This window comes from Macrobrachium nipponense, chromosome 2 (assembly GCF_015104395.2).
Source record: "Macrobrachium nipponense isolate FS-2020 chromosome 2, ASM1510439v2, whole genome shotgun sequence".
NCBI lineage: Eukaryota > Metazoa > Arthropoda > Malacostraca > Decapoda > Palaemonidae > Macrobrachium > Macrobrachium nipponense.
This window is the reverse complement of record NC_087201.1, coordinates 112,864,665-112,882,164: the sequence shown is the minus strand read 5'-3', so window position 1 is coordinate 112,882,164 and position 17,500 is coordinate 112,864,665. Positions and strand designations below refer to the sequence as shown.

Genomic DNA, 17,500 nt, shown 5'->3' with positions numbered 1-17,500 from the left:
GATGCAGTAGTGGTGTAAAAAATTAATAGTGACCAAACTGTACTGCAACACTGCTCACTTGTTCTCGCAGTTTAGCTTTCAACAGCAGGATGTCTGCCGATGATGTACTTTGCAAGGAGACTCTACTGTGGGGTGTAGTTGCTCTGTGTGCTGCAAAAAGGAAACTTTTGAGGAAGAAACGTAGAACCTTGTGGTGTAAGCAATGGCTTTCTCGGCGACTTCTGAAGGGAAGCTTCTACGAAATATTTTTGGAGCTACAAGTCGAAAATCCAACAGACTTTGAAAATTACACAAGAATCAATCCTTGCATTTTATAAATTGTTGGAAAAAAATTGAACCATATATCTGTAAGCAGGACACCAGCTTTCGAGACAGCATATCACCAGTAGCTCATTCTTGCAGCTGGAGGATCGTATGCAAGCCTCCAATAATCAACCAGTATTTCAAAACAGAGCCTTGGTCTAATAATCCCCGAAACCTGTGAAGCCATCTATAATGTCCTTAGGGAGGATTATTTGAAAGTAAGGTTCAAATATAGGTACAAAGTACACAATATTTTTTTATTACAGGAAACGCAGCTCATCAAAACACCATAACTTCGGAGCTCCAGACTTCTGTGATGCTTTGATTGCAGACATTTCCCTGTAGAATTGTGTCTTCAAGGTGTGCAGCTTAGTAATGTCTTCATTCCGCAATGTACAGTTTACAAAACTCGATAACTCTGATTTTATGGTTTCCAAGCTTGCACTCCTGATGTTTCTCATCTGGCAATACTTGCATTTGATGTTCCAAACAGATGGATGTTCCTTCAGTAATTTAATAAAATGTAGTGTTAGTCCTTGTCCTCTCAAGGGGTTTATCGGGTGGTGGTGAGCGGACATCCTCCAAATATATGTGCGTTATATTTACCTTTATAAATGCATATTTTTTTATCATATATATGCTTGTATAGCGGCATCATAGTTTTAGTTACATAATATAAACTAATACAAGAATACAGGAAAAAACGAGAATGAATTGAAATTTTGAAATGAGGCTCGCTCTCCGAGAATCCGGCGGCCTGTTTTGTGGTCGTTTGGTGTGTGTGATTTTTTTTTTTTTATTCCATCTACATATTTTGCTTAAATGTTACCAAGTTTTTACTGAAAACTTATTCAAATTCCCCAGATTTTCCTGAAAACCTTTAAAAATTCCCAATCTGGGGACAGATTCCTCAAACATGGGATCACTGTTTAGCTCAAATAGAAAGTTTCTGAAAACCAGCCAAAAAACGACTAACCAGCCAAAGTGAATTTTTACACACGAAATTAGAAAAAAAAACAGCCAAATTTGGTGGGAAGCCGCCAAATCTGGGAACCCTGCAGCGCAATGAAATGGCTCGGCCCCAAAAACCCGTTGGTGATGCAGCATCGTGTTGAAAAAACCGTATTTCAACGCATCCATCTAACACTGCGAGCATCATGATGCATAGTGTGTACAGGGCTCTAGGCTGTGCAATCTGCCGGCCTAATCCACATATGACGAACTGTGGCGGCATCAGCAGTTGGTAATGTATCTGTAAGGCAAGGGGGAATGGTTAGTGATGTAAAATGTTATTTTTCCTAAGTATAGCTCGATAGCTTGCTCTCAGCATTGCTCGAAGAACAGCTTTGGTGGTGGCATTTTCTCACCCTCCGACTAATTTAGCTTGTAAAACGGTCATTATATCAAACTTGCATCAAAAACTTTGCTCTGGACTCACACATCTGGCAGATATTTATGAAATCCGTTTGCTATGATTTTCATTGAATATCGATGCCATAAGGCAACTGGCATGCTTCAAGTGTTTTGTCATTTGCGTCATTAGCAGATACAAGTACGTGAGCTTCCAAGAGTAAAATAATAAAATCTGGATTCATGGGCGACCGCACATAGGGTCAAAATTTATCCTAGGTAATGTACTAAAGAAATATTTATATAACCCATGTCTGCTAAATCATATGTTAACGAATTATATTTTATATACATTGTGTTTGTGAGCGTTAAAACCTTTCATACAACCGATCTTTCATTTGTTAACAAAAAGCGTGGTCTTATCTGTTTTTATATACTCTGTATGGGGCCTTTTGGTGCTGCTAGCCTTGCGGGAAGGTTCCTTCTAAATTTTTATCACCACCTCAAATATTTGCTTATGTTCTTTATATTCATAAGTTGAACGGTACAACATTATTTAGGTTATTCCTTTTGTGCAAAGATATAATTTCCCTCAATTAATTTTTCTTTAAGCATTTCTGATATACCCTTTTGCGTCTGTTTCCACTATCGTTGAAATAGGTCGTTAAAGATAGGCTAGAATTTCATTATGTGGCTTCAATGACGGAACCATAGAGATAGAGGTCCCTCTATATTTATGGACTGTACCATCTATTATAAGCTTAGGGTAACTGTGTAAGGTTTTCTCTTATAATTAGTTATCCCTTTATACTTTCTTGTTTCGGTTTGTGAATCCGTAAGCCCACAAAAGTAATCTTTCAAACTACGGGCTGCTCTATGAGCAAGAGTCCGTGCTGGCAGAAGGCCAGCTTAATCTTCTACAACATCTTTCAAAGGTAAGACCTGGAACCTGAACCTGAACTGAAGATGGTACAGGTGAGGCTCTCTTAGCTTTTGGGAGGCCCTCATTTGGACATCGGACATTTCTATTTTTGTATGTTAGTTTATGCAAGAGATGAAAATCAAATATAAAAAGTGTGCAACATTACTTATTAGAATTTTTGGGTGAAGAGTTGAGAATCATTACAACTAATCTTTGTTGTAAAATGTCAGTCAGTGGAATATGTTTGCCGTTTCGGCCGTCAAAACTGTCTCTGTGTAACTGATGTAAGGCAATGGCTACAAGTGATAGTATTGACGATTTAGTACAGTCTGTGAGCCTTTACGTACCAAGGCCACTGTTGTTGCACGGATATATATTACCTTTTTTAATATTGTATGGAGGATGGGCTTGGGCTTGGCTTTTCATATATGGCTGGGAAGAATACTTCGAGGCAGGACTCATCGCCTTGGCAGGTCTTGGGTGTTTGCAAGTGCTCACCTCTTTATTTTGTCACTGGTCCGTCCATATACGATGTCTCCTTACTTGTCGAAAGGTAAATGTTCTTTTTTAATCTTTATTTAGTTACTATAACAGTATGTTTGGAACCACCATCTGTTTTTAGGTTACGCCAAACAGCTTTCGGCCAGAGTCAAGTCATGACCGGTAGGCTATGGCTTTTTGGAGATTAGCTAGGTACCTAGGTAATAGCCTAGGTACCCTCCCTTAGGCTGTTCACGAACAGGGATGTTCAACTTTAATTTTTTATCATTAGCTATTTGGCCTCCCTGGCACTGGAAAGAAAGACAAAAAACTATTAGGGTAAAAAACTGCATGGTACAGGGGTGGACCATGTACGATCAACGTGTACAACCCCAAAAAAGTACATTATAACGCGTCCTGACATCGGAGATGTGCATCAGTCGTGACTTGTTGTTGGTGAGAAACGGATCTAAAGACCTCTACTCTCCTTTCGAGGTAAGTATTTTCTCCAAAGTTAGAAATTAAGGCCAAATTTTAAGATTTAGGTAAAAAACCGCATGGTACAGGAGTGGACCATGTACGATCAACGTGAACAATCCCAAAAGAAGTACATTATAGGGTAAAACACCACGGAAGGCCAAGCAGGCCACCTACAATCAACGCTTGCCACCCTCCGAAAAAGTACATTATAACGTGTCCTGACACTGGAGATGGGCATCAGTCGTGACTTGTTGTTGGTGAGAAACTGAGCTAAAGACCTTTACTCTCCTTTCTAAGTAAGTATTTTCTCCAAAGTTAGAAATTAAGGCCAAATTTTAAGATTTAAACACAGGGTACTGAAAAGGGTGTCCACGGCAGTGGAAATCTCACCAAAACGCTTCAGAAATTTTTACTTACAACTAAAAATGTTTCGAAGATTGACGCCATCTCGATGTTTACGAAGTTGCTTGTGTCAACAAACTTTCCATTTCCTGTGATAAATCCGCACACCACTTGTACCCACAGACGCTGGGGCACTTTTTCATCACAACAATCGAAAACACGGTTTCTCTCACCAGCAAACAATTAGGAGTAAAAAACAACTGTTTTTGGTAGAAGATGACGAGAAAGCGTGCTCTTAGGGTAGAACATCACAGTCAGGCCAAGCAGGCCACCTACAATCAACACCTAGCCACCCTCCGAAAAAGTACATTATAACGCGTCCTGACACCCGAAATGGGCATCAGTCGCGACTTGTTGTTGGTGAGAAACGGAGCTAAAGACCTCTACTCTCCTTTCGAAGTAAGTATTTTCTCCAAAGTTTAGAAATTAAGGCCAAATTTTAAGATTTAAACAGAGGGTACTGAAATGGCGCCCACGGCAGTGAAATCTCACCAAAACGCTTTAGAAATTTTTACTTACAACTAAAAGTGTTTCGAAGATTGACGCCATCTCGATGTTTTACGAGTCGCTTGTGTCAACAAACTTTCCATTTCCTGTGATAAATCCGCACACCACTTGTACCCACAGACGCTGGAGCACTTTTATCACAACAATCGAAACACGATTTTCTCACCAACAAGAAGCCAGGCGTAAACAGCTGTTTGGGTAGAAGATGACGAGAAGCGTGCTCTTGGCTAATTTTTAATAAGTAGTAAAACATCAATATTTTACATATTTATGATGATTAATTTGAAAATATTCGTTATTTGAAAAAGTAACTCGACTCTGACTCAAATTTAAGTAATTATTTTTCTGAATTAGAACGTTCTTTCAAGTTCTGTATTATGACGTCACGACATCTTGACTTTCGTACCTATTGTAAATAATTGCTATACTCAACTGTCATTGCAGAACAGTTTACCAGTTATTCATGCAGATTGTTATCAGCTATACATGTAATTGTTATAATCGTAATGCGCATATATATCTTTAGTTATTTTACTTTTTGTGGATTAATTGGAAGATGGTTTTTTACTTGTTGTTGGTGAGAAAACGGAGCTAAAGACCTCGCTTACTCTCCTTTTCGAAGTAAGTTTTTATTTTCTCCAAAAGTTAAATTAAATTAAATTAAGGCCAAATTTTAAGATTTAAACATAGGGTGGTACTGGAAAATGGCGCCCACGGCAGTGGAAAATCTCACCAAAACGCTTTAGAAATTTTTACTTACAACTAAAAAATGTTTCGAAGATTGACGCCATCTCGATGTTTACGGAGTCGCTTGTGTCAACAAACTTTCCATTTCCTGTGATAAATCCGCACACCACTTGTACCCACAGACGCTGGAGCACTTTTATCACAACAATCGAAACACGATTTCTCACCAACAAGAAGCCAGGCGTAAACAGCTGTTTGGGTAGAAGATGACGAGAAGCGTGCTCTTGGCTAATTTTTAAATAAGTAGTAAAACATCAATATTTTACATATTTATGATGATTAATATGAAAATATTCGTTTATTGAAAAAGTAACTCGATTCTGACTCAAATTTAAGTAATTATTTTTCTGAATTAGAACGTTCTTTCAAGTTCTGTATTATGACGTCACGACATCTTGACTTTCGTACCTATTGTAAATAATTGCTATACTCAACTGTCATTGCAGAACAGTTTACCAGTTATTCATGCAGATTGTTATCAGCTATACATGTAATTGTTATAATCGTAATGCGCATATATATCTTTATTATTTACTTTTTTTGGATATATGAAGATGTTTTTACTGCTGGATTCGCCGTAGTGTGACGCAATCGTTTTCGGTCATGGGCCTCTGTCTGTTTTCGCACCATAAGAAATTATGGGGCCGAATTTGCAATGACCAGAAAGTCGTTAAAAGAGGGAAAGTTAGCATTGAGGGGCATATGTTTTGACTGAGAAAAATACAAATTTATTCAATAGCTAGCTTGTAAAAAATACTTGGTTATAAAAACTTGATTGACAACTAAGCAGCATGTCTACTATGGGTTTCAGAGACAGTGCTAGCACGTTTTTGGGCAATACCTATTTCTTTTGTAACGAACACTCGTAACAGAACGAGATTTTGCTATAGTGCATTACACCCAGTGCCGTAATTTATAAGGGTATCGTGAATCACTAATCGTAAAGAATAACGACACTTGTCCTTGTACAAGAGACAAAAACTCCATTATGCAGAAATTGATACGAACACGCGTATAAAGCTCCACCTACCCTCTCCCCCCCCCCCCCTCCACCGCCATCCCTTTCTTCTTCGTTCCTCCGCCTCTTTCTCTCTCTCTCTCTCTCTCTCTCTCATCTCTCTCTCTCTCTCTCTCTCTCTCTCTCTCTCTCTCTCTCTCTCTCTGTTGCCATTCGGTAGTGTTGACCCTCCAAAACTGCAAACATTGAAGGTTACATTTATTTCTGGCATCACGATTATTAAAGAAATTCAAATACTAATAAAGACTGAAATCAATGAAAGTGCTAGCAAACAAAAAAGCAAAAAAAAAAAAAAACGTAGTCGTTCCTCTATGCACTTTACCGTATTCATTCCTCTATGGTTTTCGGCAGCCAGATGTACGAAAACGTTAGACATTTGATTTTATCAAAATTTTTAAATAACAAAGTAAATTTAAAACTAAATAACGAGTAAAGTAAACAATTTAGGGAATAAAACTTTGCAGTTTCGTCGTCTGTCGTCGTCTGCTGTTCGTAATTGTGTTTATGGCGCGCGCGCTTAGAAACCAGGAACAGCAACAGGTTTAAAGTGCAATGTGGAGTGAACTGAGACCAAAAATGTGTATAATAACAATCAAATAAGCACTGTTAGTTTCAGTTGTGATGGCAGTAAGGATAAAAACCGCCGATTACAAGGTAAGAATGAATTCAGTTCAAACCATAACCCCACCCCGGGGGAATAACAAGTTTCATACTTTCACTAATATAGGCAACAAAATGTTGTTTTATTGTGCTGATTACAACTGCAATCTTGAGTAAGATCAATAAACGTTACATACATACGCTAACATTGTTCAAATGAGTGCTGGGAAGGCTGGGAAAAGATGGTGGCCGTCACTGATCAGAACCGTCCATGCAAAAACGTAGCCGCCGTATTGGATTTCAAAAAACTGCCTTGAAAACATATTGTTCCGACACGGCATACAAACCTTCGGCGGTCCTTTTACAATAGGAAGGTACTAGCGGCGCTGGATAGGTCGTAAGCTTTTCCGAACAAGGGGTTGGGTTCGGTAGTTAACTGCTTGTCCGACAGGCGCGCGCGACGCTTCGGACTGGTAGGTAAACAAATCCAAATCACTTTTGCTTTCGGCCTGCTGGCGTGTGACGTGTATCATCGCTCTGGCCCTGCATTCATCGTCGTTTGCTTTTCGCATGATTGTGTTTTTTTCTTTTTCTATGTATCTAGTGAAACTGAATTGTAAGTAACATCATTTCATTGAATTCAATTGTGAATTAAAGGATCTTTGTTTCACAACGCCCTCCGATTACCCGAGTGCCGGGACTGAAGGGCGTAATTGCGGGAATTCATTTTCCCAGAATGATCCTCGTATTATGTATGCTCGGTGCCGAGGGCGGGAGCGCTCGCTCCGAGCGTATATTGGGTTGGAAATGTGTAGATGAAAATCGTAAGTAAGTGCTCTTTTCATTTATATTTTTTTGACCTGTATGCCCGTTGCCGAACGAATGCGCTCGGCACGGAAACTCATTCAGTATGAAAGTGGAATCGCAAGTACAGTATTCTTTTCATTTTCATATGTATATTTTATTGTAGCAATACTCATTTTGGGATCAGTTTCCGAGCTTACGCCCGGAGATTTTGATCCTTCCCCCTTTTTATTTTGAATGAAGTGAAATCGCAAGTGCAGTTCTTTTTCATTTTCATTTTTTTTATTGAGATTGCATTGTTGACTGGGATCAATGTTCCGCTATTCACGGGAATTGATCCTTCCCCTTTTTATTTGTATGAAGTGAATCGCAAGCGCAGTAGTCTTTTCATTTTATATATTTGTTGATTGCATCAATTCATTATGGATCAAGGTTTCCAGAAACCTTGATCCATAAAGGTAAGGAATAAAACCTTTCACCCTTGCGCTCGGTACCGAGGGCGCAAATGCGCTCGATCCGAGTTCTTATTCATTGTGAAGTGAATCGTTTTGCAAGATGCATTTTCATTTTGTTCCTTATTATTGATTGCATCATTATTATTTGGTTCAAGTTCCGCTCAGTCAGGGAATTGATCCTTATGCCTTGTATTCGTGCCGATGGCACGATTGCTCTAGGGCTCTTATATTGTTGTTGGGTATATGGGTACTGTGCGGGGGTGGGGAACGAGACCCCCCCCCGCTCAGTTCCCACAGATGGCTCTTCCCCTTGGGGGGGGGGGGGTTATCGGCGTTCTTCTCCTCCGCCCAGATCCCGTCGAGCGCGGGGGGAGGGCGCTCGGTGCCCGATGTACAATTGTATTAGGGGTCTTCCACTCGTTCGGGAGGGATCAAACCCCCGCACGAGGGGATTTCCCCCCCATTAATCGATACTACTATTATTTCCGCAGGTGCTACTGCCACGAGCGTGGACCTTGGTGAGGTGTGGGCGTCCTTCCATTTGCAGGGCGTGCTGGTGTCCAGGGGCTGCGGTTCTATGTCTGGGCCTACTGCGGTCACCCATGCAGTGGTGACCACGCAACCAGGTGACGACGTCCCTCCTCACCTGGGGTATACCCGCCTCAAGTGGTAACAGTCTTGCCTACAGCCGCTGTGAAATGCCGTTCGCCGTACCGAGAGGGGGGCGTGCCGCCGCCGCTCGTGGTTGCCGCGCTGCAGCGACCACACTTCCGCTGCCCTAGAACTCGCCCCTGGACCTGCCGCTGGTACCAGGATGTTGCTGGCTGCTGCTCCACTTCCTGTGTTTTTTTTTTCCGTTGCTGCCTGCCGTACCTGCCGATTCTGGGCTGACTGTCCATGCAGTTGCTTGCGCTGGCTGTCCCTGCCGTTGCTGCGCTGGCTGTTCCTGCCGTTGCTGCGCTGGCTTGTCCCTACCGATGCTGTGCTGGCCGTGCCTGCTGTTCCTGGGATGCCCATACCTGCTGAGGTCGTCCCTGTTTCGGTGGTGGGTACTACCCCAGAACTTTGGTCTGTCTGTACAGGTGCGTCCGGGCCCTGTGGCTTCGGCTACAGCAGCCCCGGCTCCGCCCTGGATAGCAGATCTTACGTCTGTCCTGAGCTGACGAAGAAGAGGAGGAAGGTGTCGTGGTCGTCGTCTTCATCTTCTTCATCGTCGTCGGCCGCCGCCTCTTCCCCTTCGACTTCTAAGGCTTTACAGCCGAGGAAGAAGAAGGTCGCCTCCTCCCTCCTAAGAAGCTTCCTCGGGAGCTTCTCGGGACCCGTCTCACCTCGGTGGGACGGGAGGGTTCCTTCCGCTGGTCCTCCTGCTCCTTCGGGAGCGGGGCCCGTCTCTTCTTCCGCAAGGAAGAAGACTACGGGGACCAGAGGGGTACCGGCTAACACCGGTTACTGGGTACCTCGCCTGGTGTCAGTGGGTTCTGCCACTGCATCAGGGTCCGTCTCGGCCTCTCGTTCGCGGGAAGTACCGAGTGTACGGTCGCCTACCAGCGACCGTGCAGCCAGGAACCAGACCTCTGAGTCCGCTCAGCGTCAGTTCACGGCACGGGGCGGAAGACTGGTGACAGCCGCTCATACGACTCTCACCAGACCAGCTCTCACTCTCGCGGTGTGAACAGCTGGCTACCCGGGGGCCCGGACGTGACGGTCCACGACCGACCACGGGCTGAGGCTGGGAAGAGGTCCTCCCGTTCGCCGGCACCAGCCACGGCTGGTACCAGCGAACTGACGCACCGTGAGGATACGCACCGATCTCACCGTGACAGTGGAGCTCGCCGGTCGCCTGACCGTCGCTCTCACAGAGAGCGATCGGGTGGTTACGCGACCAGCACCAGCCTCCGCTCTGTGACACGAGACCGGGGCCGCTGTTCTCGGTCCCAGCCGTTCTCCACAGCGAGACGGCTCGACTAGGTCCCCTGCAGCTCGATCGCCACCGCGGGTTGACGATCGCCTGCATCCCTCCAAGCCTGCTGGTTCTGCCAGCGAGCAACGAGGGAGCGTCAGGTCTGCCTCTCCCGTACCTTTCAACCTCCTCGGGTACACCGGGAGGAGCGAGGAAGGTTATTGGGGATGTGTCCGTGAGGGGTGCGCCCCTCATGATCCCACCACAACGCCCTACGTGCCAGGCACGGTTCTTGGACCGGCCAGGACGTATGAAGCAAGTGGATGGGAAGACCGAGGAGGGCTGTCGCTGTTCCCCCTTCTTGGGAGGAAGGTTCTCGGAATATGCTCTTGTTCGAAGGGCTTAACGGTCCCACTCTGCAAGATGCTGTGACTTCCGAGATCCAGAGGAACTTTGCCGAGGTTACGGCGCTGAATTCGTCAGCACAATGACCTCGGGGGGAAGGATCGCCGCTCCACCTAGCAGAGCCACCGTCTCGGCTCGAGTCGTTTTGGGGCCCGAGAGGGAAACCCAAATCGACGGTGGGTCTGCCGCGTCGGAGCTTGCCGACTGTGTTGAACCAGGTAGTCTCTCGTCTCCGGACAAGAAGGCTCTCTCAGTTCTGGACGGTCGAACAAGCCACTTCACCTCCTCTACTGCGACAGAGGCGTTTATACGTGTCTTCGGACACCGTATTTAAATACCCCTTCGGTCCCTCCTGAGGTTTCGACCTCGACGAGGACTGGAATGAGTCGGAGCGGTATCGGCTCTCTCCTGTCAGGTGTCGATCAGCCCCACCCAGATCGACGTTCACAGTGGCGGCAGACACGTACCTACAGTATGAGTTCGTAACCCTCCTCGGGTAAAACGTTTTCTCCTGACGATACGTTTTCCCAGGCTCTGAGAGGCCATCGCCGTAAGGCGATGGCTGCTCCTTTTCCTTCTCCAACTGCTAGATCCGCTGGGAAGCGAGCCAGTATCCAATTCCTCCCCCATTCCCTCTCTCCTTACGGCTACGAGGGAAACAGGGGAGGGAATCCCTACAGAGATTTCTCCCCTGTAAAGATCCCACGTTTAGGGGCTTGCGCTACCGGAGGGGACCGTTCGGGTGCCTACCTGAACGTAAGCCCCGGTCATTGAGGAGGGATCCTGCCCCTTTCTCGATTTCTACGGGAATCGAGAGGACCACCAGCCGATATCGTCTGACGAATTCGGGGGGGGGTCGCAGAGTGCTTAGAATTCTACGGAATTTTCTAGCGCACTCAGAGTGTTCGAGTTTTTTTATGATCTCCAAACACTTAGGCGAGACCACGGTCCAAAGTGAGCGAGAATCCCCGATAATTGTTACACGATAATCGGGAACCTCGCTTATGCTCGAATTCCTGTAATTTCTAGCATTTGAAGAAGACCGCTGCTGAAAGAAGAGTATCTCACAGTAGGCGCTTAACCTGGAATAGAGAAGAACGGACGGGAACTCCAGTTTGGCTTGAACTATCGTCTTCGGTATTCTGTTCACCATTGAGGCTTTCCTTTGGGAAAGACTTCTCCTTCACTCTCTTGACTAGAACGAAGGCGTCGATCTCCAATCCTTATTCTCTTTCCTCGAGGGGAAGAATTTAGGATGGAGGTCGTGGTACAGAACCTACAAATATACTACGTATATTACCCTCGCGACATGATTCTTTTAACAGTTGAATTTGTCCGTGGGGTAGCGCATACCGTAGTTAACTCTACGGTTTGTGACCGAGACGAATTGTATCTTAATTGAACTGCAACTCGGGTTGCCTGCAACCTCCCAGCAGTTATCAGTTTCGATTTAGATACTTGGTATTGTCATGACAACACCAAATCAGCTTTTGTATTACCGAAATTCGTTTTCGGTAAATATAATTGCTCGAGCGTATTCTTTATGCTCGATGGTTTTCTAGCCGAACGCATTCCTTCGTGGAATAATGGATTACCTGGCAACTCAGGATGACGAGTCACCGAGAGCTACTGCGTATTGAACTGCCTGATAGCGGCTCAGTATCAGCTAGGTCTCGGAGATGCACGGTCGGATACGTCTCTCTCTCCCCTGGTTGGATTGACTACCGAACCGTATCTCTGCCCAACAATCATGGACTTAGGTCCTCTGATTAACGGGATTCTCGCAATAATGAAGGACCATCTACTGCTGTGACGCTCGATTTCATCGCCTTCGACATTGCGAGAATTTTCTACAGAGATATCTCTTGGACTCTTTTCATCTTTCTGTTTACCGCACGGTAACAGAAGTCTGTACTAGTCAACCGCTGCATCGCACTGCGATAATGCTAATGATTTTTGCAGACATCTGAGTTTGTCTTCAAAATATCTCGTATTCGTAGGTGTGCAATTTCATTGCTCGCCCCGAATTAACAGATTAGTCAGAAGACATCCGCCTACTCTCCGACCTGACAGCTCTACCTCCAAATGTTCAGCCCATGAGAAGCAGTTCTTCAGGCAGTAGTTCCCTGTCTTCATTACTGGAAGCGCTCCGCTTTATTTGCAACTACGATCCTCACCGGACAGCAATCAATAGCGGTTAGCGTTCTCAGTCTTTGTAGTACAGGTTCAGAATCTTGAGAATCCTTCTCTCGGTTCAGCTGGGCGAAGACGTAGGTTGCATTTTCTGTACACCTTCGTCTTCAACGTCACATAGTGTTGTTTCTCCTTACCCGAGAATCTACTATGAGATATCTTGCCATCAAGGACCTCGGTCTCTAGAAGGCAATTGACTTTCGCCTGTTGGGCACATGCCTTAAGAGAGTCATCACCTGCCTTCTGGCATCGGTGACGAACAAATTATTTGTTTAGTCTCTTGGCATAACCCTGTTAAGGCGAAGGTCACGTGACTTGCTCGGGTGCTTGGACAACTTGCCTCCTACCGAACGCAGTCAGCAGGCAGCTGTCAGAGCGCCCAAGTCTGTTACGAACTTCGCTGTGGACTTAGTTCGGTTGTTTCCATAACAATCTTTTCTTTCGTCCTAACGGCTTGTCACAGTACCCATACCATCGACACCCACCATTGAGTGTCGGTGTCCTATCCACTACCGAGAACAACAACTTCGCTGCAGACGGATAGAACCAGTATGGGTACAGGGACATCACCGAAGTCGAGAAGAGGATAGCTCATACGACAATTCCCTTCTTTTCCTCTGAGGTATGTGCATGACTTTGCCTGCGAAGTCAAGCATCCAGGGGATGGGGATCCGTGACGCTCGATTTCATACCGAACTTCGTAGCGAAGACTCAGAACCCTTCGGTCCCTGACGATTGGTTCGAGTCGTTCACAATCCCCTCCCTAATGGAACCTTCAACCTCCTTCGATGCGAAGGAGATGCTGCTTTGTCCTGTGAAAGCGCGACCGCGCTTTCTGAAGAAACTCGACATCCCAGGCGGAGTGTTGAAGACTCTTCGTCAGCACCAAGATGACCTAGAAGTACACTCCCTCGAGTTACACAAGAACTTCTCCGTGGCGCAGGTACTGAAGGCAGGGGTCTGGTACAACCAGACCACTGGCACCTCCTTCTACCTTTTGGATATTGCCCACAGGTCCTTAGGATCGTTTTCCTTAGGACCCGTGGTGGCTGCTCAACACGTTGTCTAGCTAACCCAGACCCTAGCAGGCTGAAACAGCATCGAGTCCTGGTGGTTGACTGTAAGAATAGATAAGTGAATGAGAGAGTGACTGGCTTCTCTTCCTATCTTTTTCTACCCCCTCTACTGTGGGTAGAGGGATACGGTCATCACCTTGCTGGATAAGGACGAGATGCCGGTGAGCTACTCGACAGAGCCCCATCCTATCCCTTTCACTAGGGATGGGAGCGAATATCCACTTCCTCCTACAAGGGGGGGGGGGGGGGGGAAGTGGATGCCAACAAGAGACAAACCATAACGTTTGTTGCCTCTTGCAAATAGGAACTTGTTCTTGTTTGCTGGTACGAAGAGATACGCTTGCCTCTCTCTTAGTACTTGGTCCAGAGGTCTGACCATTGATCCTGCGGTGCACCCCGATCAATCGGACAGAGGCTTGGATCCCTCGCTCTTACGACCAGGGAGGCTTCCAAGGTTGGGCGAACACCAGTCTGTTCACAAAAAGACTCAGATTCCACCCACCAAGAAGTGAGTCTTCCTATTGTAAAAGGACCGAAGGTTTGTATGCCGTGTCGGAACAAATGACAATTTGTCCAAAACATTGCATTTTTCCTAACTATACAAACCTGAGGTCCTTTTACACATAGCCCACCTCATGCCCCACCCTCACTCTGCAGTTTTTGCTTGGGCCAAAAGCAAAAGTGATTTGTTTACCTACCAGTCGCGCGCGCGCGCTGTCCGGATTCCGGACAAGCAGTTAACTACCGAACCCCTTGTTCGAAAGCTTACGACCTATCCAGCTGCCGCTAGTACCTTCCTATTGTAAAAGGACCTCAGGTTTGTATAGTTAGGAAAAATGCAATTTTGGACAAATTGTCATTTTACGAAGAGCTCACATGCTTATTTTAGTTCGTATTGGGCTTTCATATATCACATTATGTTGACGAAACTTCAGTCTTTTAAATGGTATGCTTAGAGTTGCAATTGTATTCATGTTTCACCAATTAAATATCGAGTGAATAAGCGACCCGTCTACCGTGATGAGGGTTGGCCTGTCGTGATGTTTTCCCCCTAGCTAATTTTTGTTTTAAATAATAGTAAAAAAACAACATCAATATTTTACATATTTATGATGATTAATTTGAAAATATTCGTTATTGAAAAAGTAACTCGACTCTGACTCAAATTTAAGTAATTATTTTTCTGAATTAGAACGTTCTTTTAAGTTCTGTATTATGACGTCATGACATCTTGACTTTCGTACCTATTGTAAATAATTGCTATACTCAACTGTCTTGCAGAACAGTTGTTCCGACACGGCATACAAACCTTCGGTCCTTTTACAATAGGAAGGTACTAGCGGCAGCTGGATAGGTCGTAAGCTTTCGAACAAGGGGTTCGGTAGTTAACTGCTTGTCCGACAGGCGCGGCAGCGCGCGATGGTAGGTAAACAAATCACTTTTGCTTTCGGCCTGCTGGCGTTGTGGACGTGTATCATCGCTCTCTGCCCGCTTCATCGTCGTTGCTTTCGCATGATTGTGTTTTTCTTTTTCTATTTATCTAGTGAAACTGAATTGTAAGTACAATCATTTCATATTTATTTCCATTGAATTCAATTGTGAATTAAAGGATCTTGGTTTCACCACGCCCTCCGATTACCCGAGTGCCGGGACTGAAGGGCGTAAGTGCGGGAATTCATTTTCCCAGAAATGATCCTCGTATTGTGTCGTCTCGTGCCGAGGGCGGGAGCGCTCGCTCCGAGCGTATATTTGGGTTGGAAATGTGTAGATGAAAATCGTAAGTAAGTGCTCTTTTCATTTATATTTTTTTGACCTGTATGCCCGTTGCCGAGCGAATGCGCTCGGCACGGAAACTTATTCAGTATGGAAGTGGAATCGCAAGTACAGTATTCTTTTTCATTTTCATATATTATTTTGATTGTAGCAATACTCATTTTGGATCAGTTTCCGAGCTTACCCGGAAATTGATCCTTTCCCCTTTTTATTTTGAATGAAGTGAAATCGCAAGTGCAGTTCTTTTTCATTTTCATTTGTTCCGACACGGCATACAAACCTTCGGTCCTTTTACAATAGGAAGGTACTAGCGGCAGCTGGATAGGTCGTAAGCTTTCGAACAAGGGGTTCGGTAGTTAACTGCTTGTCCGACAGGCGCGCGCGCGCGCGCGACTGGGAGGTAAACAAAACACTTTTGCTTTCGGCCTGCTGGCGTGTGGACGTGTATCATCGCTCTCTGGCCCGCTTCTTCATCGTCGTTTGCTTTCGCATGGTTGTGTTTTTTCTTTTTCTATGTATCTAGTGAAACTGAATTGTAAGTACAATCATTTCATTGAATTCAATTGTGAATTAAAGGATCTTGGTTTCACCACGCCCTCCGAGTACCCGAGTGCCGGGACTGAAGGGCGTAAGTGCGGGAATTCATTTTCCCAGAATGATCCTCGTATTGTGTATGCTCGGTGCCGAGGGCGGGAGCGCTCGCTCCGAGCGTATATTGGGTTGGAAATGTGTAGATGAAAATCGTAAGTAAGTGCTCTTTTCATTTATATTTTTTTGACCTGTATGCACGTTGCCGAACGAATGCGCTCGGCACGGAAACTTATTCAGTATGAAAGTGGAATCGCAAGTACAGTATTCTTTTTCATTTTCATATATTTATTCATTGTAGCAATACTCATTTTGGATCAGTTTCCGAGCTTACCCGGAAATTGATCCTTCCCCCCTTTTATTTTGAATGAAGTGAAATCGCAAGTGCAGTTCTTTTTCATTTTCATTTTTTTATTGAGATTGCATTGTTGACTGGGATCAATGTTTCCGCTATTCACGGGAATTGATTCTTCCCTCTTTATTTGTATGAAGTGAAATCGCAAGCGCAGTAGTCTTTTCATTTTCATATATTTGTTGATTGCATCAATTCATTATGGATCAAGGTTTCCAGAAACCTTGATCCATAAAGGTAAGGAATGAAATAAAAACATTTCACCCTTGCGCTCGGTACCGAGGGCGCAAATGCGCTCGATCCGAGCCCTTATTCATTGTGAAGTGAATCGTTTTGCAAGATGCATTTTCATTTTGTTCCTTATTATTGATTGCATCAATATTTATTTGGTTCAAGTTCCGCTCAGTCAGGGAATTGATCCTTATGCCCTTGCATTCGGGCCGATGGCACGATTGCTCCGGGCTCTTATATTTTTGTTGGGTACATGGGTACTGTGCGGGGGTGGGGAACGACCCCCCCCCGCTCAGTTCCCACAGATGCTCTTGGGGGGGGGGAGTATCGGCGTTCTTCTCCTCGCCCCGATCCGTCGAGCGCGGGGGAGGGCGCTCGGTCCGATGGGTACATGGGTACTTAGTGCTGGGGGTGGGGGAACGAGACGCTCAGTTCACAGGGATGGATCTTTTGGGGGGGGGGAAGGTTATCCCCCCGCGTTCTTCTCGCGACAACCGTCCGAGCGCGGGGGGTTAGGGCTCGTTCGCCGTACAAATTGTATTAGGGGTCTTCCACTTCGTTCGGGAGGATAAACCCCCCGCCGAGGGGTCCCCCCTTATTAATCGCTACTGCTATTATTTCCCCGCAGGTGCTACTGCCACGAGGGTGGACCTGGTGAGGTATCGTCCTTCCAATTGCAGGGCGTGCTGGTGTCCAGGGGCTGCGGTTCTATGTCTGGGCCTACTGCGGTCACCATGGAGTGGTGACCACGCAACCAGGTGACGACGTCCCTCCTCACCTGGTGTACTCGCCTCACGTGGTAACAGTCTTGCCTACAGCCGCTGTGAAGTGCCGTTCGACGTACCGAGAGGGGGGCGTGCCGCCTCCGCTCGTGGTTGCCGCGCTGCAGCGACCACACTTCCGCTGCCCTAGAG

General features: G+C 45.5%; 1 protein-coding gene across 1 annotated transcript in view; it reads left to right on the top strand.

Moving 5' to 3' along the window:
- The first annotated feature begins 2,803 nt into the window (after nucleotides 1–2,803).
- LOC135221276 (endoplasmic reticulum transmembrane helix translocase-like) overlaps nucleotides 2,804–17,500 on the top strand; it is a 354,729-nt gene continuing 340,032 nt past the window's right edge. Inside the window, exon 1 of the mRNA XM_064259089.1 lies at nucleotides 2,804–3,128. Within this exon, the coding sequence (XP_064115159.1) occupies nucleotides 2,868–3,128 (261 nt within the window). The 5' untranslated portion in view covers nucleotides 2,804–2,867. The remainder of the gene's footprint in view (nucleotides 3,129–17,500) is intronic.